The sequence below is a fragment of the Sporobolomyces salmoneus genome (genome assembly GCF_050403485.1).
Source record: "Sporobolomyces salmoneus JCM6883 DNA, S_salmoneus_JCM6883_v1_ctg3, whole genome shotgun sequence".
Taxonomy (NCBI): Eukaryota; Fungi; Basidiomycota; class Microbotryomycetes; order Sporidiobolales; family Sporidiobolaceae; genus Sporobolomyces; species Sporobolomyces salmoneus.
This window is the reverse complement of record NW_027481160.1, coordinates 292,753-319,801: the sequence shown is the minus strand read 5'-3', so window position 1 is coordinate 319,801 and position 27,049 is coordinate 292,753. Positions and strand designations below refer to the sequence as shown.

Below are 27,049 nucleotides of genomic sequence, written 5' to 3'. Positions count from 1 at the left end.
TAAGACAAGAGGGAACGAGTTTAATAATGTTTGACGGGGAACTTTGCGCGCAACCTCGCGCCGTAGATCTGCAGGGTCGGGATACAGATCGCGAATAGACCAGCTCCAATACCAGCTTCCATACCGAAGCAGACCATTGGGCCGGCGGATAGACTGAACTCGGTTTGGTAGTAAGGCTATGAACAGCAAAAGCTTCGTCAGCTCTTATACGCAATCGGAGACAGAGGACGTCACGGTGGAAGCTTGAGCTGTAGAGTGAGACTCACGATAGCGAACCCTCCGAGGACTCGAGCCCAGTTGATCAGAGCCGCAACTTCTCCTTGTCGACTGCATCGAAGGCAAAACGATTCGTCAGTTTTGATGTGCGCGATAGTTGCTTGAAGAAAAATACTCACGTAGGATAACAGTTCATGAGGTAGGAGTAGACTCCGACGGTACTGATGACGATACCGATTCTAGAGTGGAAAACGAAACGAGAGGCTCAGCTGCGTTCGACGAGAATAAGCGAAAGACACCGCTTACTGAGCTAAACCCCAACCAAAGATGAGCGCGACTACCGGTAGCTTCTTCTCGAAACACGCGCCGAGCAGAACAAACCCAGCGACGACTGGATACGATTTGCGAAGAAACGTCAGCTTCATTGTCCGCTCAGAAGACTCATTCCGGCTCTATATCGCTCGAAACGGAAGAGAGTGAAAGAAGAGATAGACTGACAGAAGGGAATAGCGAAATAGATACTCCAGAGACGGTACTCGGCGTAAAAGACACCAGAGTTGCGCTTGATGAGTCGATTCGTGATCCCGTCGGTGATGTATTTGCCCGCAAGTTCTCCGATAATGACACCCACGATCGGAATAGCGTACAAGCTGGAGGTGACGTAGGGAGAGAAGCCGTATCCTAGAGGCGGTGGCGAGCCCGTAAAGACTGCGTTCGTGACCTGAAATCAAGGACAAGTTGTTAGCTGTCGAGGCTCTTCGCTCGACGAAGACACGCTTAGACTTACGTTGATACCGATACCGAATCCAAATGTTACACCGACGTCTAGAATAGTGACGGGATCGGTAAGCATGCGAGTAGCAGAGAGGACAGGAGCGGATCCGAGCTTTTCGTGCACTTACAGATATACATGATGAGAGCGGAGGGACGCCAGAGAACATCGACCCAACTGAAAAGGCACTCCTTCCAGCTGCAACGGTATTTTGCCATCTTGACACCAGTGATTCCAACGAGAGTCTCGATTCTATAGCGGATCCCAGTCGTAGGTCGCTCGGGAATGGGCGTGACTTCGCGGTCATACATCGTCTCTTCAGACACGAAGACGATTAGGAGAACAACCAAAGCGGTGAAAGCGACTCCGACCTATTCCAGACGATGGTCAGCGTGATTGTTCATCTGGAAGTATCGTTTCGAGCTTACCCAGTAGACATCCCTGAAAGATCCCTTCGAAGCCGCGAGGTAGCCGAGGAGGAAAGGAGAAACGAATGGCGAGGCGATGAAACCGAATGTCCAGATACTGAGTTTACGATTTTGGAGATGGAAAGGGTAAAGATCGGCGACTGAAAAGGCGAGAAAATTCAGTATTCACGGGGCTGGAAGGGGAGAGGGAGAAAGCGTACCACTCCAGAGTCCCACGGCTTGTGGTGCGGTGCTGAAGAAAGCGTTGAGGATCCTCATGGCCGCGAAAATTTCGAGGTTCGGTGCAAGCGCACAACCGATGAGGAATCCTAGACCGATAAACTGCGACCAAAATAGGACAGGAAGTCGGCCATACCGTTTCACAGCCATGGCGGCCACTATCCCACCTGGTCCTAGCATGAAGATTGACCAGTTGCTCGTAAGTTGATTTATGTGATCGACGCTTGTCGTGAAAGTCTCCGCGAGCTCGAAAAGACTAGCGATTCCGAGTCCACTGGCAAAATCGGGAACGAATGCGGCCATAGCTAATCATACGAGGTGGAAGGTCAACGAAAAGGAAAAAAGCAGAGCGAAGAATGCAGCAAATGTGAAAGGGGGAGAGAGAAACTCACTCAGAATCGCCAACTGAACGTTCTTCTTTCTGGCACTCCAGTTCTGAGGATCATTAGGGTCGTCGGTAGCTGATCGAGGTTGAAACGAGGGCGGGGAGATGCCAGAATGGAAGGAGATTTGGGGTAAACAGAAGTCAGTCAAATGAACTTGTAACTCGGTGCCGATGCCGCATACTGGCTGTGGCACAGCTACAAGGTGATAGCATAGCAATGGTACTAACGTTGGGGCCAGAGAATCTTGGTACCCTTCCTGTTGGTCTTCAGCTTCGAAGCGATCTCTTCACCAAATTCGACCCGAGCTTCGGCCGGATCGACGACAAGTCGACCATCCTAACACATTATTCACGTCCATGTCAGCCTCAGTGTCACGGCAGGGGTGTCCCGACCAAAGATGAAGCAGCACAGAAGGGAGAAAAGCTCACGGTTTGTTTGAATCCGCGAGCTTCTTGAACGGCCGCAAGGTTGTAAGAGTATCCAGGTTTGCCGACGTAGTGTTCCAAGTGAGCGGTCGTAGGAGCAGGTTTGTTCTCGTGCGCGCGAGCTTGATCTTTTTCAGGATCCGAAGAGAGCGAAGAAGTATCGCGGTCAGTCATCTTGAGCGCGGTTCAGCAGGAGTCGAAGATCGATGAGAGCGAAGATAGAGCGTGCTGTAAGAGATGACAGGAGAGTGTAGAGGTGATAAAGGAGGAAGACTGGCGAGAGAGAGAGATCGAGTTGTCGAAATCTTTGACCGGGAAGAACATTTCTGGAGTGCTCGCTATCCCCCACCGGACCCCCGCAGAATCTTGAAGCAGATTTACAAATGCACGTTCAGGCACCCATTTTTGGGTCAAAAAGTCGAGATGGGAAGAAGTTTTCACACCGGTCAATTCGTTCTCGTCTGGCCTCAGCTGGAAGCGGAGCACGGCCTTGATAACCTCCACAAATCAGTGGACGGCGAACATGGAACTTCTTGGAGACTTTGAGCATTGCTCAGCAGCTCAATTCGCAAGAGAAGCGGAAACGAAGTTCCTTCGGTAACGTGACAATTTCGAAGCTGGGTCAACGAAGATCCTCTTCATGCGATAGGACGAGCTCGGTTGACGTACAGAAGTCCGTGGCAGAGCAGGATAGTGATCGAGGAAAGAGTTAACCCGGTTTGTTACGAAATCGGAAGAAACGTTCTGGCGATTACCGGTAGCCGCCGACAACAGTCGAGACTTTACAATGATTGGTTGTGGGTCCACATTGAGTCGCTCGGGAATTGCAGTACAGTAGGTTCGCGATCGGTCGGGCTCACCCAAGGGAATTGCGGGAACAGGAAGATTCGAAGTGGTCGAAAGTTTGGGCGCGCTTTCAGAGGCGGTATACTGAGGTTCACTGTTGCCGAATGCTTCTTTGCAGGTCAGATCGCGAGCGAAGTCGAAGGGTCGAGTGAAATGAGGGATTCCAAAAAAGTTGAAGAGAGCGTTCTCATCTCTACCGTTCCAGACAACTCGCTATGGGTGGTTCGCAGCTCAAACAGCTCAAGACGAGCTTGAAGAGCTCTGGACTGAGTCGAACTTCGAACCCCAAGGACAAGAAGAAGCAAGCGAAACAACGAAAAGATCTCTCATCAAACTCTCTCGCTCACCGCAACGCCAAACTCGAAGCGATCCACGACAAGTTCAACTTGTTCGATGTCAGGGATGAAAAGAAAAAGTTCGAAGTAGTCACGAGGAGAGGCGAGGTAGAAGGAGGTAAAAAAGGAATGCCAGGCAAAGCGAGAGCTGCTGGGATCGAGACTGTACGTACTGGGATCTGACAGACTCGTGGAAGGTTCAGGAGATAGCTGACCACCTATGCGCTTTCCCTCTGACAGCGCAAGAAGACTCTGTTGCCAATGTTGGATGCGCGAACTCACTCCTCTACCTTCCTCGACCACCGATTCGGTGAAACGTCTACGAATCTAACTCCGGAAGAGAAAGCGCTCGAACGATTCACGGCTGAGCGACAATCGAGATTGGGCAAAAAGGCGAAATTCAACCTCGAAGACGACGACGAGGGAGGTTTCGAGCTTACTCACGGTGGAAGAACTCTCGGGTTCGGAGACGAGGAGGAATTGGAAAGTGGTGGATGGGGAGGACTCGGCGTGAGCGAAGGGGCGAATCGAGAGCCTCTCTTGAAACGAAGAAAGATGGGAGTGGAACCGGACGAAGAAGTACGTTCATTCTCGCCTCAAATTTGCAGCTCCATGCTCATCATCTACACTCTTCGTAACAGGATGAGCCTGAACGCAAGAAGACCCATGCGGAAATCATGGAAGAAGTCGTTGCGAAATCCAAGTTTCACAAAGTGAGTTTCTAGCGTCATTCCTCTCGGACTGTGAACGCTGACCTTTTGTTCTGCAGGCTGAGCGCAAGCGTATGAGATCTGCCGATGACGAAACTCGACTTGGTCTCGATGCCGACCTGAAAGACCTTCGAACGATTCTCGGTGGATCCGCTCGAATGCCCGCTTCGTCTCGACCAACTGACTCCTCGACTTCCACCGCTACACTCAACGATAAAGACGTCGAAGAGGACGACTCAGAGGAAGAAAGCGATGAAGAGGATGAAGAGGGAGATCTAGAGGAAGGAGATTCTGACGTTGAAGATGGTTCAGACTCGGAAGGTTCGACCTACGAACTCAATGACGAAGAGCTGGAAGCTGCTCTCGCCGCCTCTTCTGCGAAATCCGGAGTCGACCGAGACCTTCTACGCAAACTGATCGGTTCCGCTGCCGACCGCTCACCTTCGCCTCCTCCCGTCGCATCGACTTCAACCGCTCCCGCATTCGATGAAAACGAAGATGTAGAACGTCCTCTCCCTGCGAAAGTAGACGAAGAAGACAAAGATCCTTACGACAACTACGTTCGAATGCTCGCCCTCGAACCTCGAGCTCACGCGACGAACCGAATGAAGACTCCCCTCGAACTCGCTCAACAAGCTGCAGAGGAACTCAAGGAACGGGAAGAGAAGCGATTGAAGCGTCAAAGAGGAGAGAGGGATGATTCGAGTGACGAAGAAGGACCAGATGGGAAGAAGGACAAGAAAGGGAAAGGGAAACGAGTTCCTCAAGCAGACGATCTCGATGACGACTTCCTCGAGGAAGGATTCGGAGGTGGGCTCAGCGATGCAGAGGATGAGGAAGGACTCGGAAAAGGATTAGAAGGTCTCAAGGCCGAAGCAGAGAGTGAAGGAGAGGAACAAAGTGCCGGAGAGGAGGAAGAGAGTGGCTCCGAAGAAGAGGGAGAAGACGAGGACGAGGATGAGATGGACGTCGGAGACCTGTCGGCAGAAGATTCAGAAGAAGAAGTCGTAGAAGGAGAAACCGAAGCCCTCGTCGCGCCCACGAAATCGACAAAGGCAGCTCCTGGTGCCGAACTGCCGTTCACTTTCCCTTGCCCTTCGACTCATGGCGAGTTCGTTCGACTTCTCACCTCGTCCAACATCAAGGAGGAAGACACACCGCTCGTCGTCAAGCGAATTCGAACGCTCTACCATCCTGGTCTAGCTGTCGGCAACAAGGAGAAGCTACAGGCGAGTCTCTTCCACTCTCTCGGCTTCGCGAACCCTGAGCTCACTCTAAAGTCTACGACTAGGTCTTCGCGAATGTCCTCCTCGATCACATTATCTATCTCGCCGCTTCATCCTCATCCTCCGCTTTCCGAACGATCAACTCGCTCTTACCTCCTCTCCTCACACTCTCTCACGCCTATCCTCTCTCCTGCGCCCCTCATTACGTCTCTAAGCTCCGCCTCATGCACAAGAACTTCCTCCGAGGGTTGTCGAAGGGACCTCTCGATCCCTCAGCGAAGACTTGGCCTGGACCCGCCGAGTTGACTCTCCTCCGAGTGGTCGGTATGGTATGGTCGACTTCGGATTTATCCCATCCCGTCTCGGCAGCGGCTCAACTCCTCAACGGCGAATATCTCGCACAAGCTCGAGTTCGAAACCTGTCGGATCTCGCGAGCGGTCTCTTCCTCTGCACCCTTTCTGCCCAATACGAACGCGACAGTAAACGGCTTACACCCGAATCGACGAATTTCATCCTCGCAGCTCTTCTTCTACTTCTCCCGACTTCTCTCACTTCGAAATCACTACCCTGTAGCTTCCCGATTCCCGACTTCCAACAAGAACATGCGAAGGGACTCAAGGTGCGAACATTGGCGAAGGGAGAAAAGGCCAAGGTCGAAATCGAGTCGAGCGAGCGAGTGAACTTGATGGAGGCGATCAGACACGGCAAGACTTCCGCCTCGACACAAGACGCTGAACAGCTCAAGGTCAATCTCATCAAGACGGCTCTCGCGTTAATGACTGATGCTCGTGAACGGTACTCTGGATCCGAGGCGTTCGTCGAGCTCTTCCAACCTGCTGAAACGGTATTGAAGGCTGTCAAGTCGCAGAAACTACCATCTTCGATCAAGGTATGTTGTGATCATACCGCGTTGTCATTCTCTGAGTCAATCAAGCTGACTACATGTGTGATTCCCAATACAGAACGAAGTTTCGACAACTCTTTCGACTCTCTCGAAATCCCTCACTTTCGCTCTTCAATCTCGCAAACCCCTCACTCTCCAGCATCACCGAGCTATTCCTATCGCGACTTATCTACCCAAATTCGACGAAGGGTTCAACCCGAATCGTCGTTTCGATCCCGATACGGAACGAGCTGCCCAAAGCAAACTTCGCGCTTTGTACAAGAAGGAAAAGAAGGGAGCAGTACGGGAACTCAGGAAGGACAACAAGTTCTTGGCGGTCGAAGAAGCGAAGAGGAAGAAGACGGACGATGCCGCTTACGAGAAGAAGGCCAGTCGTGGTTTTCCTCGGTTCTTCGAGCTTTTCACTGACTACGACATCAACTCTCACAGATTACGAAGATCATGGGAAGTCTACAGGACGAGCGAGCAGAGGAGAAAGCTTTCGAGCGAGAGAAGGTGAGTTTTTCTTCGCTTGAGTTCCTTTCGATCACAGTCACTAAACTTCGAATATCTTTAGACGAGAGGCAAGCGAAGAGACAAGGCTCGTCGAGGTTGATAGAGTATCTGTTTTCGCATCGCATCCTTTGCAATCGTTCTTTCGAGGTGTCGGACAACCCTCGAGCCTCTCCCGCGGACGAACGAGGCTCGTGTTCGAGAGACGAGCGTGCGCGTAGTTCGACAGCCCATCTTTCTCCTTCTGATGCATCGCCGAGGTATTCGTCTGCTCACCCAATGTCGACTGAGGTGCCAGTGCTGAATATCGACAATGACCTGAGCGAGCTAAGACCAGCTCTCTCACCCCGGTCAACCTCTTCTTTCCTCAGCAGTCGAATCTTCTCTCCCCTTGTGTCGAAGGTGCGTCTTGCCCGGTGAATCGATATGGAATGGGGATGTCTGACTTACTCGAACGTGATGTCGTTTTCAGAATCCTCTACGGCCGGATGCTCCTTGGATCGCATTTCTTGAAAAGCGGAATCAGCTACTCGACGCATGGCATGCACTCTACCCATCGAATCAAGTTCAACGCACGTCTCCGACGGATCAAGATTTGCGACGTTCGTTCGTTCGTCTCAATCTCGCTCTCGACTCGATCACAACTCCTCATTCGTAAGCACATTCTCATCTGTCGTCGCTCGGAGGTACGCTGATCGTGATCCGCGTGGCTTTGCTGAAGGTGGTGGAGCGAGCTGCCAAGAGAGGGGATCAGGGACGAAGTTACTCATAATGATTTGCTGGAACGCATCGCCAACCTCACGACTCAGTTGCAATTGCTCGCAGGGAATCAGTTGGAGGGAACTAAAGTAAGAGCAATAGTGGCAAATCTGGTCAGTCGTGGTGAGTGAACGGGAAGTCCAAGTGTACAGAAGAAGCTGACATCTTTTACGCTTTTAGGACGAAGCTGTTCGATGGCTTGCAGTGAGTACGAATCCGTGCAGCGGGATATCCAGTCAGCCTAACGACCTTGACTCACAGAAGCAAAAGCGGCTATCGCGAGTCGACGGAATCAATCCTTCCTCTTCGAAATTTGACGAATGGCCGGTAAGATTTTCGTTCTCTCTCCTCTTCCTGCCGCAGAGTCTCGCGGCTGAGTCTCAATGTCGACAGTTCGATGGCTCGTATCCGAACACACATCTCGCATCCCCACCTATCTTTGCGAGCGATTCTGGTTCGAGCGTTCGCTCATTCTCGTCCCTGAGCACGATTGGCAACGAAAACGATTGACAACAGGAGATTCGATACGAGCAGAACAACGGGTAGAAAACGACAGAGTAGGGTATAGAAGAGAGAAATACTGCAAAGTTGGGAGGGATGCGAGGTTGAAAACAGGATAGAAGAGGGAGAAGGAAACTAGCTCGAGAGACCCTTCTTTGCAACAGTGCTGGTCACGGGACCAAGTCTCCTCTTCGCAGCTTGAGCTGTAGGACTCACGGCACGTTGAATCGCGGTCGGGGTAGCGTTGCTGTCTCGGGAAACTCCAGCACTCGAGCCAGATCCAGTTTGAGACGCTCCTCCTCCTCCTCCGCCGCCGCCTCCTGCTCCACCACCGAGCGAAGGTCGCGCCGAGATGCGGGAACCTCCGAGAGAAGTGAAACCAGAGCCGGCTGCTCCCGCGAGACTAGTGTCACTTCGACTCGTGGCAGGTTGTTGTTGGCTCGGAGGAATGACGCCTCGTCGTTTCGCGGGCATGATTCTCGAGCTCGGTGCCGATCCTGCATAGGAGCTCGCAGCGAGATGAGGGATGCTGTCGAAGGATTCGTTGGGAGGGATCGATCCAGAGCCGTTTGCTGCGTTTGGAGACATCGACAGGAGAGCGGCCCGTTTCTTCTGAACGTGACGGAAGTGACCGAGGAGTTCGTTCCAGCGGATGTGAGAGGAATCGGTCGGAGTATCGCGGCGATTGAGAGGGGTTGCAGTCGGAGGAGAAGTGATGGTCGACCCTCGAGGTCCAGGTCCTCCGCCGCCGAAAGCAGATCTGGGGAGAACAATTGTCAGCTACATCGAGTCGTTCGATATGGAAGTAAAGCTCACCTTGGAACGGTCTGAAGGAACCCGAGAGAGCTGACCGCGCTGAGACGGTTTCGTAGGGTCGCGAAAGCGCTCGATTGCGGGAGGAGCATGAGAAGACCGTAAAGGGCTTTGAGGAGGTATGGGTGCTTCTCCGGTTCGAGAAGTTGTAGACGAAGCGCTAGTCAGAAAGACGTTTAGGTCAGTACGGCGTCGAGGTCGAACTTAGCCGAAGAGAGGACTCACCGGTGAAAACTGGAGACTCGAGCAGTTGCACGAGCTTGTCGATTTGAATGAGGAGAGGAACCGTGATCTCCAGCTCGGCACTGCGCAGCAAAGATGCTATAGTCAGTTGGCGCTACCGAGATGCTTCAAGTTGTTTCTCGCAAACTCACAAGATCTGAAGTAGAGCGCAGGCTTGTTCGTAGGCTTGAGCGAGGAGACACAGCGTGAAGGTCGCGACGGCGTTGTGCGACCAGGATCTGTAGAGGACGGAGAACAAGTTTTGACCGTCCTTGGTGTCGAGAGTACGAAGTCGTCGTCGGAAATCGGCAAGTTCGGGAGAGGTGATCATGATGAGCATGAGATTTTGAACCATGATGGAGGAGAACTCGAGGTCCGACTATCGACGGACAGTACAGGGAGTCAGCACGGGCGCTCAATGAGACAGGACGAGAAGAACTCACTTCATCCTTTTCAAGCAATTCGGCGCAAGTTCGATAGATTCGCTCCGGATTCAGGTTCGTACACAGTTGACGAATGATGAAGCTTCCCTTGTTCTCCAACAACTTCCTGTCTGTGCTGAAGAGGTCGAGAACCCCTTTCATGAACGAAGGAAAGTAATCGATTCCCATCTCCTCGAGGACGGAACATGTGCTGATTTGGGCAACGAGCTGAATGTTGTACCGTACGACTTGTTCCGTAGCCTCTGATAGGATCTTGAGGAGAAGAGCGATCGAGATCCCGTTCACGGTCGCGGATGAAGTCGTCGAATTCGAGTTTTGTCGTTGTCGGCCGCCAGAAATCGTACTCGTTTGCTCGGAGGTCGAGCTTCGTGGAAGGCCAGCGTCACCGGGACTGATGATCTGCGAGATCACGACGTCGATTGTAAGTGCGTTTCACCTTCGCGATAGTTGGTGAGAATCGACTCACCTTTCTCGGAGCTTTCTGATGAAGCATCAAGAGCCACTGCAGAGCGGCGACTTGAGTCTCCTCGTTCTCGCTCACGAGAGCGAACGTAACTTCGTTGACTGTCGCGGCGTAATCGAATCTCACGTCGAACTCCTCCAGGAAGCTCGCCTCATCGCTGCCGAATCTGAATGATTCGTCGACCGAGTCCGTCGTATTGTCCTGCGAGGGAGGTTCGGCGAAACGAGCGAGTGTCGCAGTCGAAGGTTGTTGAGACATTGGTTGGAAACCGATCGACGCGTCGCTGCCGGGCTTGTTTCGATCGTGTCGAGGAGCGAATCCAGGAGTTGCGGAGGGGAAAGGAATCGAAGATGGAGGGGGAGAAGACGTGAGGTTGCGATCGCGGGGGAGTTGGGCGAGGGTCGGAGAAGTCTCTTTGCGAAGAGACGGAAGAGCTGCAGGAGAGGATTGGTGTTGTTGAGTCTGAGGAGGTTGAGGAGTCGATTTTCGAGGTTCAGGGTCGGGAAGGTTGTAAACGATCGAGTAGAAGAGGTCGTTTGTCGCTCGAGCTGTCGCTTGAATTGCCGGTACGTGATGGGCGAGACATTTCAGGATGACGGGAATGATCTTTGGCGCGAAAGGGATCAGAGTTCCGGGCACAAACTCAAGGAAAGAAGCGATCCAGTGAAGACAGATCGATTGAATCTCCTCATCTACAACGATCACGTTCAGCATTTTGAAGACTATGCAGAGATCTCACGAGGGGACGTACCTTGAGCATCGAGATGTCGCACGAGAATCGAAACGATAGCTGCGTAGTCGACTTCAACTCCTTCTCCAGGTTGCCATTCTGTCGGATCCTCCTCGTCGAAATCATCGTCACTATCTTCTCCCGTCGCTGCATCGTCCTCGTCTTCGTCTTCTTCCTCGTCTGCGATCGCTTGTTCGTCTGCTTCTGGCAGTGTCGAACCATCCTCTCCTCCCTTCGGCGACCTGGGTTCGATCCCTTGTCTCACCGTCTTCGCTTCACTCGCTCTACGTTCCATCTTTTGCCGTTCCTTGCTCCGATTCATCAAGCGTCTCACTCTTTTCCGTTCCTCCCTCAATCTCTCCCACTCCCATTTCCTCCTCCTCTTCTCCAGTTCTACCTCTCGACAATCTCTGATCTCCCTCAACATCGATTCGAGAAGTCCTTCCGTCGCGACCTTGACTTCCGCTGTTGGATCCGAAAGGTAGTGAAGGAGACCTTCGAAGAATGAAGGCAAGAACGTGATGAGCTGCAAGTCCGGTACCGAGTCGAGTAATTGTAGCCACGAAATGATAAAGTTTCTCGTAAAAGGGTTGAGGACATGGATTCGTTCCGAGAGAAGAGGGATCAGACGGGAGAGGGAGAAAGCTTTGCGAAGTTTGGCGGGAGTTTGTGGGTCGAAAGGTTTTTCGAATCCTAGTCCGATTTGATCTGGAGAGTCGGTGAGACTGTTGCCGTATTGTGAGTTCGCGCTCGTGAAGGTGGTCGCGTATTCTGCCATGATGTCTTTCAACGTTCGATCGAGTAGCTCCGCTCCATTCTTGATCGAAGCTTCGGTATCGGCGACAAGCTGTAGAGTTCAGCCAAGCTCAGCATTGTCTCCATCTGAGCTGTTGACGCAGACTCACCTTGCACATGATATCGAAAACTTCGTTGAAATATGGCAAAATCTCGCCTTGAGCAACTTTCGTCTAATCTCAGGAGAGTAGTCAGTCTCAGCTCGCGTCTCGTGATAGTGGTAGAGAGGAGCGAGCTTACGATGTTGTAGATGGATTCAGTAGCATAGAAGCGGATATTCGGGTGTGCCTCGTCGAGAGCGCTGAAAACGGGTTTGAGAATCGCTGCGAGATACGCTGGAAGTACGTCTGGGCCGACTGAAAGACTGCGCAGCTCGACAATATCACGTCAGTATAAAAAGCCGTTGTCGCTCACGTCTAGAAGGAGAGCTCACCCGCAAGTAACTCCCGCTAAACCGATCATTCCACCACTTCGAGTGTGCATGTTATTCGGTCCCTCTGCGCTCCTTGGCGCCGCGTAATCCCAAAGTTGACTGATAATCTGTTTAATACGTTGATCGTCTGGCGGAGTCTGCTGAGCGAGGTCTCGAACTGACTCGCGCGAGAATAGAGAGGGAGGAGGTTTAGCCAACAACTCGAGAGAAGGAACAGCGCGGGCTCACCTAGCGCCTCCATCTGTAGTGAAGCAATCTTCCTTCTCTCATAGTCGCTGTGTCGCAACCCCTTGAGCATTGAGGACTCCATGACTGCCGACACGAGATCTCGCGTTGCGGGGTGCTCAAAGTCGTCAGACGCGCGTATTCAAGGGTCGACGAGGTTGCTGAGGAATATTGATAATGTACTGGCGTCTGTTTGAGGGAGGAGGCGGTGTCGGGTGAGTGGGAGAGACGGGATCCGAGAGTTTCGTTTCTCGGAAGCCTCTCTCCCTCTCCATCACCTCGTTTTCGGCTCGAAACACTAGTCGACCTAGTCAGCATGATCATCCGGTACAGCTCAAGATCAATACCGACACGGACAACCTCGTTTCGCGCATTCTCGCCTCGTTCTTCCCTTCTTCCTCTTTCCTCCACTTCCTCCTTCTCCTCATCCTGCCGATGTCCCGCCAACCCTCTCAGATGTCTTTCGACAGTCACACAATCACCAGCCTACCCTCGGCGTGGCTATGCTACAGTACAAGCTCCCGTCGCAGCGACTTCCCGTTCTCCACTTGGTCCGACAGCAGCCTACGACGCTCAAGTCGAAGCCGAACTCATCACGAACGACGAACATCAACGTTCTATCGTGAAGCTTCTCCAGAACATGTACGATCAGCTCGAAAGTTACACCCCTCCTCCTATCGGTCCTCTTCCTCCTCCCGTCAAACCCTCCGCCTGGGACCGCTTGATGCGCTCGAGATTCTTCTCCGATATGCAAGATGAACTACATCAAGCGAACACGGCGACGATTCCACTTCCCCCAGCTCCAGCAGGATTACCGAAAGGGCTTTACTTGTTCGGTTCAGTCGGATGCGGGAAATCATTCTTGATGGATTTGTTCTTTGCGAACTTGCCAGAGAAGTATCGGAGATCAGGGAAAGAAGCGGGAGGGTTTGGGTCGAGAAGGGTTCATTTTCATCAGTTTATGATGGACGTTCACAAGGAGGGTCACAAGTTGAAGATGGAACATGGGATCGCTCAAGATTGGGTCGTCATGGTAGCGAGGGAGATTGCGAAAGAGACGAGGGTGTTGTGCTTTGACGAGTTTCAGGTGAGTGAAGCCTTTCTCGCGAGAGGGCGGTACTTTAAGCTTATCTTCTTCGGCAATCGCGTCCTCCACAGGTGACAGATATTGCCGACGCTATGATTCTGAGGCGTCTTATGGAGTCTCTGCATGCTCACGGAGTCGTCTGTGTCATGACTTCAAAGTAAGCTCTTCCGACTTCCTTCTCGCATCTGCTTCGTAGGGGCTGACTCTTTTTGTCGATCAGTCGAGCGCCAGATGAGCTATACAAGAATGGAATTCAACGAGATCAATTCATCCCTTGTATCGAATTGATCAAATCAAGCTTTGTCGTTCATTGCCTCGACTCTGATATCGGTAAATTCTTCTCCTCTCGCTTAGTGACCTACCGAGAGAGCTGACTCTCCGCCTCTTGACCACTCTCGCAGATTACCGGAAACGACCTCGAGCATTATCGAAAGTCTACTTCGACCCGCTCAACGAAACGAACCGCGCCGAAATGTCGAAACTTTTCCACTCTGCCTGTTCCGCCGAAACTCCTCCCGAAGAGATCGTCTCTTCACGCGAACTCTCCGTCTGGGGTCGAAACCTCCACATTCCTCTATCGACCTCGAAAGTCGCTCTCTTCAAGTTCTCGGATCTTTGTGGCGGACCTCATTCAGCGGCGGATTACCTCGAGATCACGAAGACGTTCAGTACGGTGTTCTTGACGGAGGTACCACAATTGGGTCTCGAGACGAAGGATCAGGCGAGGAGGTTCATTCTCTTCATTGATGCGGCGTACGAAGCTAGAGTGAGTACTGATCTTCCTATCCACTGCTCCGAATCGAGCTTGACTGATGCGACTCCTCTGGCAGACAAAACTCTTCATCCTCTCGGATCCGCCTATTCAATCAGTGTTCTCGGATGAACAGCAGAGTTCGAGTGGACCGAGGGAGATCACTCCTCATCAACGAGCGATGATGGATGACCTCGGTCTGTCCGCTGATATCGTTGGGGCTAGTTCAATTTTCACGGGAGATGAAGAAGTTTTCGCTTTTGCTCGAGCTCTCGTCAGTTTATTTCTTTGCTTTCGCCTCCGTTTCAAGCTGAGCTGACAGAATGCTTGTGAACAACAGTCTCGACTGTCAGAAATGTCATCGGTTCAATGGACGAGTGCCCCTCACACGGCAACGAAAGCAGAAGGCTTGGACAACACTTCGAAAGCGCAAAACCGAGCAGTCTCGCTGAAAGGAGAAGGGCAGAAGGTTAGAGGGATCGAAGAGGTGCAAGAGAAGATCAAACAGGTCAGCGGTAGAGTGTAGATAAGTCGTTCTTAGATGAAAACGAGAAAGTAATCTCGAACCCTCCTTCGTACGTGCGAGAGCTCTTCACGAGCTTGGACTACGAGCGTGAGGCAGTTGCGAGAGGAGTGCGGAAAGTGACCTCGAAAATCGAGCTCATCGCCAATCTGCGATGTTCGGGATTCGACCTGACGAGGGCCCTTTCGGAAATTCCAGGCGATACAAGGAGAGGGTTTCGACTCTGGTGCACTCTGGCTTGACAGATGAGCCCATACGGGGGTGCGGCTAAGCGAGGTCTGAATTTTTTGGGAGGGCGCACTCTTCCTCTCTCCTTTCACTCGCTCGGTCTGTCATCGATTTCGACTTATCCATGAGCGACGCCTAGTCATAGTCAATCTCGTTATGGCGCCGTCCCGGAAGTAAGGCGCTGCAAGATGCAAAGCTTATCGTCCAAAACTCTAGAATCTACAACCGCTACCAGGACGTTCACCACAATACAGGAAACTCGATACTATGGTGCTTCAATCAGGTGAGCCTCCGTACCGGTTCAGAGGTAGGTACGACAAGCTGACGCTGAGTCTCCGAAGGTTCATAGGTTGGTTGAATGACGAGCTCCTCTCTATCGTATGAAACGCTCGTAGTATAGCTCGTAGAGTACTCTGGAGACCACCGAGAAGCGAATCTTCAGTCGGCCAACGGGGGAGCTAGCTGCTTCTCTTGTTCTCGGCCCAACTTGAGCGTCGCTTCACCTTTTCTCTCCATTCTTTCGTTACAGGGTTATAATATCGGTGTCAGATTGATTAAAGACTCCCTGTCTGAACAAGACTCGGTAGATGCGGAGATTGCGTACAGGTCGGAAATATCATGTCGAAAGTGAATCTCTTTTCTTTCACGTTCGCTGTTGACTGCCTAGGCTGACCCGTCTTGCGTCTCTCGCCAGGTGACATCCGGGACATACTTGCTTCTCTTTCTCTTCGATGAGTTCATGCAGAGGTCCGCGGAGGACCTTCGGAGGACGAAGGGAACAAAGCGAGACTGGGAAACGAGTTCCTTCCTTTCGCTTCGAACATGTCGATCCAGCATACGCAACTCCTATATCCTACCTACGAGGACTTTACTGGAGGTTGGTTCTTCACGTACACCTTTTCCTTGAGAGTCCCCGGCTTGCCCCATTTCCTCATCAAGAACGACGACAACAATCGCCTTTTCCTCGATTGGGTGGACGACTCCACGCCTTTAGACATCAAATCTGGCTCTTTCAAGCTGTGCCGTACCTCTAACCCGTCTTCCGTTGCCCAGCTTGAACTATCCGGTAACTTCCCCCCGACAACATCAGAACTTCGACGATTCAGGGGCTCCATCGACCTTGGGGTGACCTACCCCTACGAGTTCACAGTGTCTATGACCCTTGCTTCCCCTTCCCCTTCGAAGTCGGTCTGCCTTTCATACGCGAAGGTTGAGACCTATGCCCGCACTTTCTTCGGTGAGCTCGTCTCGTCTCGTTCTCGCACCTCAGTCAACCCGCTCATGGGATAAGTGACCCTGCCTCACAGCGAGCATGCGATCCCTCAACCCAAATAATGTCTGCTTCTACTTGCCTCGTAACGGTCATTCAATCTGGACGAACGAAGCGATTCTTCGCAATTCCTCCCAGTACCTCGCTACTCTTCTCGACTCGGGGTTCTCCGAAGCCACCACGCACTCTCAATCTGCGGCTCGTACTTCAGTCTCAACGGAGGCGCTCGTTCCCTTCGACTTCACGGATTCGGACGAAGAATTGGACGAAGATGACGGAAACAAGCTCGAACTCGCCGCCTCTGCTCGATCCGAGCCCTCCCCTCCCGTCGTATACAAAACGATTCGAATCACTCAAGCCGCTTACTCGACCTACGCAAGCGTCATCTGCTGGATCGGAACTGGTTACATTGATTTTGCCCCTCTCAAATCAACCTCCCTCTTCCCCTCGACTTCCTCTGGTCCTGAGTCCACCCAAGCTCTCCCCGACGACTCTAACTCCTCGCAATCATCTTCTCTCCCTCACCCAGCCTCGCCGAAGTCGGTTTATCGTCTCTCGCATCTCCTCGAAATCCCCGACCTATCGAAACTCGCGCTTGAAAACTTTAAATCCCAGCTCACTCCTCAGAACGCCGCTTACGAACTCTACACCGACGTCGCTTCGGCTTATCCGGAACTTCGCGACATCGCCCTCGAGTACGCGGTCGAAGACTGGGAGGAGGTGGTCAAATCGAAAGCTTGGGACGAAATGAGGAAGAAAGCCGAGGCGGGTGAAGGAGTCGATAGTCATACGGCAATGCTACTTAGTCAGAAGTTGATGGAAAGGTGGGGCAAGTAAGAACGGGGGAGAAGGATAGCAGGAGGCCTGAAGGGGGAGAGAAAGGAAAGGAGATAGAAACGGTTGAGAGGACGAGTTCGGGTCGATGAAACGTGAGCTTTGTTGACTTCGATCTCTCCCACGCTTGTAGCAGCCTGACCGACAAGGCGAAGAGTCAGAAGAGATTCGAACTGAGATATCTCAACTCTTTCGAATCACGTTGACCGAGCTTGAAACGCCGTGTGCTAAATTTATCGTTCGTGCGATCTACACATCCTTGAAGACCGACAGGCTGACTCGTTGTCGTCCCGAGTTCAGAACTAGCGCCGCGGACTGGTTCGGAGAAGTGAGAACGAGATCCCGGCGTCGAGGTGCAACGTCTCTCTTCTTACTCCTTCCCCGTCTTCTCGCTATGTCCTACAACGTCACTCAAGCTGTAGAGCTCTCCTGCCCCGGCTTCGGCATCGAAGAAGCGCCCCTTCGACTACCAAAGGAGATTCCTACCCTTTCGCTCAAGATTACCCGTTCTTGTGAAGTCCATCTGGTTTGGAAAGGTGCATCAAGCGAGTTCTCCATCGAGGAGGGTTATATCGACATAGCTGCAGGCCGGTACAGCGCACGACTCGACTTTCGACGAGGAGTTTTCCCGCAAGTCTCGACCGGACAACTTGTCTTCCCTGGAACGGTTGTGCACGGCCATGCCGCAACTTACCCCGTTGTGATCTCCTTGGAGACCTCGGGACGCTCACCTGTGAAAGCTGGAAACTCCGATGCAAAATCTTTCGTCAGTGCGTGCGATTCCCTTCCGAGCTCGACCATGTCTCAAGTCACGGATCTCTTGCCTTGTCAGCCTCTCTCGTCGACAAAAAGCTCAGCAATTGCTGTCTCTACTTCCCTCGCTCCAACCGTCGTCTTTGGGTCACTCAAGCGACTCTCGCGACCATTTCCCCTTACTTCGAAACCCTCTTCACCTCCGAATTTGCTGAAACGACTCAACTCACGGAGGTAGCCGAAAGCTCTGAAGTAGATCACGAGGAGGCGGAGGACGATTTACCCGGAATGGAAGCGCACGACTTCGACGATTCCGATATCGAAACGGACGTACTGACGAAATCCACCTTCAATGACCCCGAAGATCCTCAATCGATGAAGTACATGACGATCAAGATCACTCAACACACCTGCGAAACCTATCTCAACCTCCTCTGCTGGGTTGGAACCGGGCAAATCGAATTCGCCCCTCTCCGTTCGACTTTCATCTACCCCTCCGCCTCTGCTGCCAACCGCGCCGAGAACCCTCGCTCGAGATCCGAACTTCTCTCCAAAGCCATGAGCAACAGTCTCCCTCGCGTCCCTTCTCCCGTCTCCCCGAAATCGATGTACCGTCTCGCTCATTTCCTTGAACTCAACGGAGACCTCGGAACCCTCGCTCTTTCCAACTTCGCTTCCCAGCTCACCGTCGAGAATGTCATGTACGAGCTCTACACCGACGTCGCGAGCAAATACACCGAGATCCAAGACATCGCTTTCTCGTTCGCAGTCAAGCATTGGTCAAGCGTACGCAAAACTCAAGCTTACAAGGACGTTCTTCAGAGAGCCAATGACGAAGGGATCGATGGAGCTACGGGACTGCTACTCAGTGAGAAGTTGAGTGATGCGTGGGAGAACAGAGGGAAGTGACGAAAGTGGTGTAAGCATGGGCTCATCTTTTGTTCAGTCCGTTCTTCTGACTGAGTTGACGTTTGACACTGTCTCCTATCTCTTCACGACGCGTAGGCTCCGAATATCGTTCTCTTCTTCCCTTCCGTCTTCTTCCGTTCCAATTATTTTTCACCTCTTTCTGTGTTCTCCTCTGCCAAAACGCTTCCGACTAGCTTCTGATCTTCTCTACCGGTCTCTGTCCACTCCAATATGCGTTCTGCAGACGAGACAGTCGAGCTGCGATCGTTTCGGAACAGGAATGGTTCGAGCTTCGCAAGAAGTATACCTTCGCAGATGCCGCCGCAACTGGCTTTCTGTAGCTCTCGGGGCGGGGCTCTCGTATCAAAGCGTTAAACCAGGTCGCTTGTACTTGCAGCTTCAACAGAGCGAGGAAATCGAGGGTCAGCGAGAAGTGCACTTGTGTTGGTTGTATGTATATACTAGTTTGCCGGTTTCGTCATTGGGTCGTTGGTGAAGTGGTTATCATGCGAGCCTTCCAAGCTCGCGGGACGGGTTCGATTCCCGTACGACTCATTTTTTGCTCCTTTGCTCGCTTTTTGCTGCTGGCGCGTGGCTTCCGCCATCTTATTCCGCCATGATTCAGCACGCATTCAGGAGCGTGTAATGACCAGCCTTTTGGTGCATCGAAGTCGAGTGCGCTCAACGTTTGCATCTGCACTCTCGGTCTGGTTCCGAGCTCAATGAGACTCCGCTTTGTAGACTTTCGTCGCACGTCACGATCATCATACGTGCTTAGAGAGGCTTTAAACGTGGTTCCTGAATCGCCGCAGGATAAGGCACCCGCGGGCGAACGCGGGATTGTCTCGTTCGTGGTCAAGATTTCCCCAGCGTGAACTCGAAGCATTCGATGGATCTCGAGCAACGCTAGTAGCCACTCGCTACGTACGCTGTAGTGTTGGGGTCAATTCGGTGACCGGAAACTCGGAGCTCAGCCGCCAAAAGACCATACCGCACGCGCTCGTCCCGAGCTCTCAAGTTGACCGGATCATTGCGACTCTCTCGTCTGCCAGTCATCGCAGGCAAGCGCCTGATGGGTAGAAGTCAGCAGAACTGACAGAAGGAGCTAGTTCAGAACAGGATAGAGGAGAACATGCGAGGTGAATCGGGACCCAGCGGTCTCAAATCTCGAAGGAACACCTCAAACTGCTCCGCGAAACTCGCCAGGTCAACTTCAACAAAACAGGCTTGTCGAGGGCGCTAGATCAACTCTGGCGACGGATTCAAGGGTGACGTCCGAGATTTCTCAGAAACATTTGTTGGACAAATTCGCGGTGTCTCCGCTTCGTATTGCTGCCCATCAAGGATACTCCTACACATTGATGCCATGCGCAAAGACCAAGGATGATGCTCTGCTCAAGGGTGTTTCTGTGACTGGCGCAGGGCATGACCGAAGCCAAAAAGGAACAGCCATAAAACAGCAAAAGATGAGTCGTACGGGAATCGAACCCGTCCCGCGAGCTTGGAAGGCTCGCATGATAACCACTTCACCAACGACCCAATGCACAACAAGCTCAAAATAATGAATATAAAGCTGCTACAGACTTGCTTCAAACTCTTCAGATCCGCTTCCCTCCTCCTTCGCGTTCACGTACACTCGCTGTATTCGATCTGAAGCTGTCTTCTATCTGAGCAGTGTCTCCTTGGGAACGCAACCGCTAGCTTCACCATCTTCGACATCGAAGCGATCCCGAACGTCCGTCTTCTGCTTTCGAACGGGTTCTCCTCTGCCACCACTTCCACAGCTCGACTTTGGCCCTGACGACACAGGAGCAATCGACAAACACCCAGAGCCGAGTCACAGGAACAGAGTCCTCCTCCTCCCTCCTCTTTGTTTTCCAACTTCGTCATAGCCTCGACTGAATGCCTCGACCTCTTCCCTACGATCGTATGTACACCCTAGATGCCAAACAGAATGAGCTTGAACAAGAGCTGATACTGCAAGGCCCTGCAGAACTCCCAGCAAACTCCCCTTCTCACTCCTCTCCAAGGACCCCTTTCCAACCAACGCCGAGATCACCCATCCAAGCCCGTCCTACGGCCACCTCACCATTCTATGGACTCGAGCCTGAAGCTGTTGCGGTTCACTTTGAGGGGCAAATCGACAGACCCAGTTTCCCCTCTTCTTCCGGGGAACCGATTCGTCCGTTCACAACATCAGATCCTCTACCAGTGAACAATAGAAGACGTCTCAGTGCTTCATCGCTCGACCCGGTACGGCCCCAGATTCGCATTCGGACTCCCTCTCCTCCAAGTGTCCCCTTCGACGCAAACTCGGAAGGATCTACTTCAGCTTGGCTTCGTTGGCTAGGGGAGCGCAGAGCAAGACGGGTCGAAGCAGAAGGTGGGGATAGCACGAGAGCGATGCAGAATCCGAACGATCCTCTGAGGAGGTTGAGGCAATCGGCAGAACGATTGAGAACGGTGGAATCGAGGATAGGCCAGACGAATGACAATATCGATCCTTCTCCGTCGAGCGAAGCGAACGAGGCCTACGCAGAGTCGAGGCGGTTATTGACCGAGGTCAGGGAACGGCTGGACGATACGAGGACGAGAATCGAAGACGCTCGATCGATCATCAACAACGAAGACGATCAAGATACAAGGGACAGCGTTGCACAAGCTCGTTTAGGACTCGATAGATCAGTCGCGTTTGCCTCAAGGTTGGTCTAGCTTCTCGTTCTCAATTGGTCTATTCGCGAGCTGACCTTTCGCTGCCGCACTCTCAGACTTCGTCAACTCGCTTCCACCTTGACCGACCTATCGGAAAGAGCCTCCGCCTTGGCTACTTCGAGCGCTCAACCGCCGCATCGCTCCGTCGACTCTTCAACCAACCCATCCTCCTCACAGACAACTTCGATCGAATCACCTCTTTCTGCAAGTCAGACCGACAGCATTCGAAACACTGTTCGGCAACTCATCATTGCTTCACGTCGAGTGTCAGTCGCGATCGACCGGCATCGCGCTCAACAAGCGAGCGCCTCCTCAACTTCTTCCTCATCCCTTCCGCAGTCTTCGAACATCCTTCCTCCCTTTCCACCGACAGACTTGCCTCTCCGTATATCCTTACCATCACCTCTCCGCTCCTCCTCTTACTCTTCCGCGACGACTTCGTCTCAAGCCTTCGACCCACTCAACGTCTCGTCTCAGGATACTTCGCCAAACCCTGACGGACTGCTGCTACCCTCGCGTCCTCTTACGCAATCTCCTCTTCCTTCGTCTATCAGTACCTCAAACGAATTTCGCTCTGTGGGAGGCGAGAACTACCCGGGCGAAAGAGCTCAACTACTTCGAATTGCGACACTTCAGCGTGACATCGCTTCGAGGGCTCTCGAACTACGGGAACTGCGAGCGAGGGGCAGAGAACTCGATCGAGAAGAAAGGGAAACCCGTCGAGTGCGGCTGGAAGGAGGACAAATCATGCCGTTGCTCGCTGTCGATCCGGATAAAGAAGATGAGGAGGGAGAAGGGGAGGAACACGAAGACACGAGGTGGCTGATCAGAAGACTGGCAAGGGAGGTGGAAGTCGAAGCATACAGTAGCGGAGATGAGACCGTGACGCAATCTCGCAAGAAGATCAAGGAGGAGCAGAAGAGGCGTTACGAGCTTTACGCTGTCTGCGGTCGGTGATATGGAGAGTCATGGCCGAGTCTCTTACTGTATGTCTGTCCCTTCGAGACTCTCTCTTCTCTCCTGTTGTTGCAATCTCTATCGATACTACTTTCATTTTCGTTGAAGAAGCACAGTTTGCGTCACTTCTCGAGACCTTGATCGTGCGCGGCTGCATACCCGACTACGCAGGAGCTAAGGAACTCAATGAGGTACTAGTCGGTTCGAATGGAGGACTGCGATCGAACGGGATTGAGGAGGAACTGCGACGTTTTGATCAAGGTTGGCGGCGCATCGCTCGCAGTTCCACACACAAGTCATAACCGGCCGTGAGCAGCAGGCGAGTAGCATTAAGAAACTCTTGGCACAGAGCGAAGTACAGTCCGTAGAGGCAATCTGCGGGTCGCAGCGAACTTTTCCTCCTGCTGCGCTAAATTTACTTTGCATTCGCACCGGGGAAAAAAGTAAAGTTTCGTGCGACTCTTGCGCGGCTCTGGTGGATAGATCATTAGGACTGAGGAGTGAGTTCAACTCTTCTTTCCCTCCTCTACTTCACTTCACCCATCGCTCACTGACCTCCATCCTCAGTTGGTCTCGCAAGATGCACATCTCCGCCCTAATCAGTCTCGTTGCGACGCTCTCGTCAATCGCTACCGGTATGTCCTCATATCGTCGCTGTTTTCGAGTGTCTCGACGACTAATGCTGACTTGCCTTTGACTGTTGCTCAAGCTCATCCTGGAGTCCACGACCCCCCTCCCTCTGCCGCTGAGCTCGCACGTCGTTCTCTCCACGCTCGAGCAGCCTCGAAATGTTCTGCGACGGCCGAGAGCATGAAAGCTCGTCGTCGAATGGCGAAACGCAACATCCCTACTTCCGCTCTTTCGGCCGTCGCTCCTCAAGCTACGATCAAGAATTCGACCTGTGTCCTCACGCCCACTGTCACGGAGGGACCTTACTACTTGAACAACGAGTTGGTGAGAACTGACGTTGCCGAAGAACAACCTGGTGTACCTCTCAGTGAGCTGCTCGTTCCCTCCAATCTGCGACTGCTCACGCTCATTTGCTAATGACGTATCGTTCCATCCTAACAGCTCTCGACATTGGTCTGATGGACATCTCCACTTGTGAACCTATCGAGAACATCATGGTCGAAATCTGGGTAAGCTTTCTTTCGCATCACTTTCTCTTCGTCCGAAAGACTCGTCTGACTAGTTCCGCGCGCGACAGCATTGCAACTCTACCGGAAGCTACTCCTACTTCACGACCGCATCTCTCGATCAACCTGGAGGAGGCGGAGGAGGAGGAGGAGGAATGGGAGGAAGCGCTAGTCCTCCTACCGCATCTTCGCTTTCGAAACGTGCTCAAGATGACGACTCGAACGACGACGGTACCTTCTTGCGTGGTGGATATCCTACGAACTCGAACGGAGTTGTCGAATTCAACGTGAGAACTTGATCTTCTCTTTTTGACGGAGTTTGTTCCTGACTGACTCGGATTCCCTCTGCAGACTATCTGGCCCGGATACTACACTGGACGAACCATTCACGTTCACGTCATGGTCAGGAAAGACTACGAGATCTCGGACGATGGGTAAGTCTCGAGCTCGCTTCTGTTCCGTCGAACTCGCTCAAAAATCTCTGACTTTCAATCTCTGCATGCAGTACCATTGTCGCCGGATCAGGTACGGTTGTTCACGAGGGACAGCTCTTCTTCGACGAATCGGAGAACACCAAAGTGCTTGCGACGGACGCCTACCAAAACACGACGCAACAACGCACGGTCAATGACGACGACACGATCCTTCAGTCCATTCTCGGCAGTGGCTTCTCTCCCTTCGTCGACATCGACTTCCTTGGCGACGACGCAAACGATGGAGCCTAGTGAGCTTGACATTGGGTTCCATTTCTGTCTTTCGTTTCACGCCCAGACTGACGGATTGACACTCTTCCGCAGCGGATACATCGCCGTCGGCGTCGATATCAATAACTCCATCAACATCTCTTCGACGAACACCCTCGTTTCGCTCGACCCTACTCAACGAGCGTCCGCTCTTTCCGCCGCTGGACTTCAATCTTTCATCGCGTCGGCGTCCTCGTCAGCTGCTGGATCGACCGGTTCTGTCGCTGCTGCCGTCGTCACTGGAGTCTCGTCTGCTGCCAGGCGTTTCCGTCTGTTCTAGCTTAGAGATCGCTTCTGATTTCGCAACAACTCCTTTTGGCCTCTTTCCCTAATTCTTGCTCCTCATCGTTTTAGTTTTAATCTGCTGCGTCTTTGCAAAGCCTGCAATCCTCGTATCTAACATCCCCTATAGCCTTCTTCTTGACTGTGAAAGCTTGCGAAAGAGAGGAAATCGCTGGCGAGCGAAGGTCAACTTTTCCACATTCACTCGGTAAGTTTCCCCCGTAACAAATTGCTCCAAGCACTCGCCAGAGACCACTGTATAGCTACAGAGCTTTGCCTCGCCCGCTCGAATCAGCTGCTAACACTTTCTTTCCCTTTCTCCATCCCTTGATCAACACACTCTCTCGTCCACCTCAGATCATGAGTTTATCGGCACTCATCGGACTAGTAGTAGACAACGAGGCAGGTTTCGGTCCCTCGGCTGATCACCTTCCCCCTCAATTCAAGGAGTGAGTTTATATCTCCAACCAAACCTTTTTCTCATCATCATCAACCTAGCTCTGAGATCAGGCGTGCTGATCCCCGTTTCACTCTACAGCATTCCTTATGCACCCTTCTCGAAGAACGACAAGCTAGGCCGAATTGTCGATTGGAACGCGGAAGCATCTCAACCTGCTGCCGCTACGACTTCCCGCCAGACTGGAGGCAAGTACCGTGAACCCAAGGAAGCATTCGGAGCTTCGAGTGCTGGAACTTTCGCCTACTACCACGACGAGGACGAGGCTTCCTTCTCTCTCGTCGCTGGAGGTGCCGCAACCAAGAAAGCTGGAGGAGCTTCGGCTGGTGGACTCCGTGGTCCTCAAACCCGTACTGGTGCTGGTGGACGTGGTGGAGGACGAGGAGGAGCGGCTGGACAAGCTGGACGAGGAGGAGCCCGAAACGCGACTGGAAGGGATGCTCGAGGTCAGCAACAGAACCGCGCTGGAGGTCGCGCTCAAGGTGGACGACTTGGTTACAGGGATTGGAACAAGGAACAGCGAACGAGGGATGCGAGTGTCGATATCGGATCCGACTGGCAACAACTCGAAGAGATCGAATTCTCTCGTTTGTCGAAACTTCGTCTCGATGTCGATACCGAAGAGCCTGAGACCCTGTATGTCTACTCTCCTCACAGGATCAGGCGATAGCTCTGACATTGCGTTCCTTTGCAGATCCTCCCACGGTTTCCTCTACGAATACGACCGAGTCTTCGATCGAGTCAACACGAAGAACGAGAAGCCTCTTCAAGTCGTCGACCGTCTTCGCTACAACCCTTCGACTTCCGACGATCCCGTCATCCAAGATCTCGCCGCGAAGGACCGCGCACGAATCTTCGTTACCGACAGCATTATTTCGATGCTCATGGTTGCAGGTCGATCTGTCTACCCCTGGGATATCGTCCTCACCCGCGAGGGTGACAAGCTTTTCATGGACAAGCGAGAAGGTGGACCTCTCGGTGAGTATCCTTTCCTTCGGGCGTGAGAAGCTTCGCAGGTTTAACTGACTCGTTTTTCCTTCTCTCACGTAGATTACCCTTCTGTCAACGAGAACGCTGCCGACCCTCCTCTCGAAAACGAGAAGGACGGCCTCAACTCTCCCTCTGCCCTCTCCCTCGAAGCGACCTACATCAACCAAAACTTCGCCTTCCAAGTCGTCCGCGAAGATCCTTCCGCCCGAGTCGACCTCGATCACCCGAATCCTTTCTACTCTCCCGAAGAGACCGAGCCTCTCGCGTCTTGTGGATTCCGATACCGCAAATTCGACCTTTCGCTCACCGAAGACGAGGATATCGGAATCGTCGTTCGTACCGAAGTTGACGCATTCGTCAAGGCAGCTTCGTCTCAAGAACAAGATTCGTACGTTACGATCAAGACTTTGAACGAGTTTGACTCGCGAGCGCAAGGTTCGGGAGGAGCTCCCGACTGGAGGACCAAGTTGGATTCTCAACGTGGTGCCGTTGTCGCGACTGAGATGAAGAACAACTCGAGCAAACTCGCTCGATGGGCCGTTCAATCGGTTCTCGCTGGTGCTGATCAGCTCAAGATTGGGTAAGTTTTCTATTCGCGTCGTCCGTGACTTCGGATATTGAAACTGACGACTTCCCTCTGCGACTTCAGATGGGTTTCTCGTGCCACTCCCCGAGACGCTTCCCGTCACGTCATTCTCGGTACCCAAACCTCGAAGCCTCGAGACTTCGCTTCGCAAAACAACGTCAACCTCGCGAACGGTTGGGGTATCGTCCGAACGATCGCTGATTTGGCCTTCAAGCAACCCGAAGGAAAATACGTCCTCCTCAAGGATCCCAACAAGGTGAGTCTGGAACCTGTTCGCGCTCCTAGGTTGAAGAGGAGAAAGCTGACGATTGACAATCGTTTCTTCAGCCTCTCATCAAATTGTACCGAGTTCCCTTCGACGCTTTCGAACCTACCGAGGACGACCTCCTCGAAGAACCTGCTTCAGCTGCGGTCTCGGACGATGGCATGTAGAGTCGAGTATTCTTTTGTGTGTTGTTCAAGAGAGGGATTATTTAGACTTTGCTGT

General features: G+C 52.6%; 9 protein-coding genes across 9 annotated transcripts; 7 read left to right on the top strand and 2 right to left on the bottom strand.

Annotated features, from left to right (window-relative positions):
• Positions 1 to 20: 20 nt before the first annotated feature.
• JCM6883_002215 (uncharacterized protein) lies at positions 21 to 2,620 on the bottom strand (the record flags this gene model as incomplete). Its single annotated transcript, XM_076628898.1, has 12 exons — positions 21 to 176; positions 267 to 327; positions 396 to 455; positions 523 to 607; positions 715 to 937; positions 1,004 to 1,041; positions 1,119 to 1,359; positions 1,417 to 1,556; positions 1,617 to 1,940; positions 2,028 to 2,096; positions 2,249 to 2,357; positions 2,450 to 2,620. 12 exons carry the CDS (start codon positions 2,618 to 2,620, stop codon positions 21 to 23), a joined length of 1,677 nt encoding a protein of 558 aa, XP_076491081.1.
• Positions 2,621 to 3,507: 887 nt separating this feature from the next.
• NOP14 (snoRNA-binding rRNA-processing protein NOP14) lies at positions 3,508 to 7,063 on the top strand (the record flags this gene model as incomplete). Its single annotated transcript, XM_076628897.1, has 8 exons — positions 3,508 to 3,792; positions 3,868 to 4,206; positions 4,269 to 4,340; positions 4,397 to 5,566; positions 5,629 to 6,453; positions 6,527 to 6,835; positions 6,898 to 6,963; positions 7,025 to 7,063. 8 exons carry the CDS (start codon positions 3,508 to 3,510, stop codon positions 7,061 to 7,063), a joined length of 3,105 nt encoding a protein of 1,034 aa, XP_076491080.1.
• Positions 7,064 to 8,355: 1,292 nt separating this feature from the next.
• VAC14 (Vac14p) lies at positions 8,356 to 12,429 on the bottom strand (the record flags this gene model as incomplete). The annotated part of the gene is made up of 11 exons (XM_076628896.1): positions 8,356 to 8,980; positions 9,037 to 9,193; positions 9,259 to 9,338; positions 9,408 to 9,634; positions 9,699 to 10,097; positions 10,165 to 10,853; positions 10,913 to 11,738; positions 11,797 to 11,859; positions 11,927 to 12,050; positions 12,120 to 12,276; positions 12,348 to 12,429. 11 exons carry the CDS (start codon positions 12,427 to 12,429, stop codon positions 8,356 to 8,358), a joined length of 3,429 nt encoding a protein of 1,142 aa, XP_076491079.1.
• Positions 12,430 to 12,660: 231 nt separating this feature from the next.
• On the top strand, positions 12,661 to 14,708 carry JCM6883_002212 (AFG1 family ATPase; the record flags this gene model as incomplete). Its single annotated transcript, XM_076628895.1, has 6 exons — positions 12,661 to 13,431; positions 13,503 to 13,588; positions 13,652 to 13,761; positions 13,833 to 14,197; positions 14,262 to 14,456; positions 14,523 to 14,708. The coding sequence occupies 6 exons, from the start codon at positions 12,661 to 12,663 to the stop codon at positions 14,706 to 14,708; spliced, it is 1,713 nt and encodes a 570-aa protein (XP_076491078.1).
• Positions 14,709 to 15,755: 1,047 nt separating this feature from the next.
• JCM6883_002211 (uncharacterized protein) lies at positions 15,756 to 17,040 on the top strand (the record flags this gene model as incomplete). Its single annotated transcript, XM_076628894.1, has 2 exons — positions 15,756 to 16,170; positions 16,241 to 17,040. 2 exons carry the CDS (start codon positions 15,756 to 15,758, stop codon positions 17,038 to 17,040), a joined length of 1,215 nt encoding a protein of 404 aa, XP_076491077.1.
• A 391-nt stretch (positions 17,041 to 17,431) lies between these two features.
• Positions 17,432 to 18,699, top strand: JCM6883_002210 (uncharacterized protein; the record flags this gene model as incomplete). Its single annotated transcript, XM_076628893.1, has 2 exons — positions 17,432 to 17,807; positions 17,870 to 18,699. 2 exons carry the CDS (start codon positions 17,432 to 17,434, stop codon positions 18,697 to 18,699), a joined length of 1,206 nt encoding a protein of 401 aa, XP_076491076.1.
• A 1,902-nt stretch (positions 18,700 to 20,601) lies between these two features.
• On the top strand, positions 20,602 to 22,368 carry JCM6883_002209 (uncharacterized protein; the record flags this gene model as incomplete). Its single annotated transcript, XM_076628892.1, has 3 exons — positions 20,602 to 20,626; positions 20,693 to 21,401; positions 21,468 to 22,368. 3 exons carry the CDS (start codon positions 20,602 to 20,604, stop codon positions 22,366 to 22,368), a joined length of 1,635 nt encoding a protein of 544 aa, XP_076491075.1.
• Positions 22,369 to 22,948: 580 nt separating this feature from the next.
• On the top strand, positions 22,949 to 24,527 carry JCM6883_002208 (intradiol ring-cleavage dioxygenase; the record flags this gene model as incomplete). The annotated part of the gene is made up of 7 exons (XM_076628891.1): positions 22,949 to 23,003; positions 23,078 to 23,365; positions 23,440 to 23,507; positions 23,576 to 23,791; positions 23,856 to 23,938; positions 24,010 to 24,228; positions 24,302 to 24,527. 7 exons carry the CDS (start codon positions 22,949 to 22,951, stop codon positions 24,525 to 24,527), a joined length of 1,155 nt encoding a protein of 384 aa, XP_076491074.1.
• A 362-nt stretch (positions 24,528 to 24,889) lies between these two features.
• On the top strand, positions 24,890 to 26,994 carry JCM6883_002207 (eukaryotic translation initiation factor 3 subunit D; the record flags this gene model as incomplete). Its single annotated transcript, XM_076628890.1, has 6 exons — positions 24,890 to 24,978; positions 25,068 to 25,622; positions 25,681 to 25,964; positions 26,037 to 26,556; positions 26,626 to 26,818; positions 26,890 to 26,994. The coding sequence occupies 6 exons, from the start codon at positions 24,890 to 24,892 to the stop codon at positions 26,992 to 26,994; spliced, it is 1,746 nt and encodes a 581-aa protein (XP_076491073.1).
• Between the last annotated feature and the right edge of the window lie 55 nt (positions 26,995 to 27,049).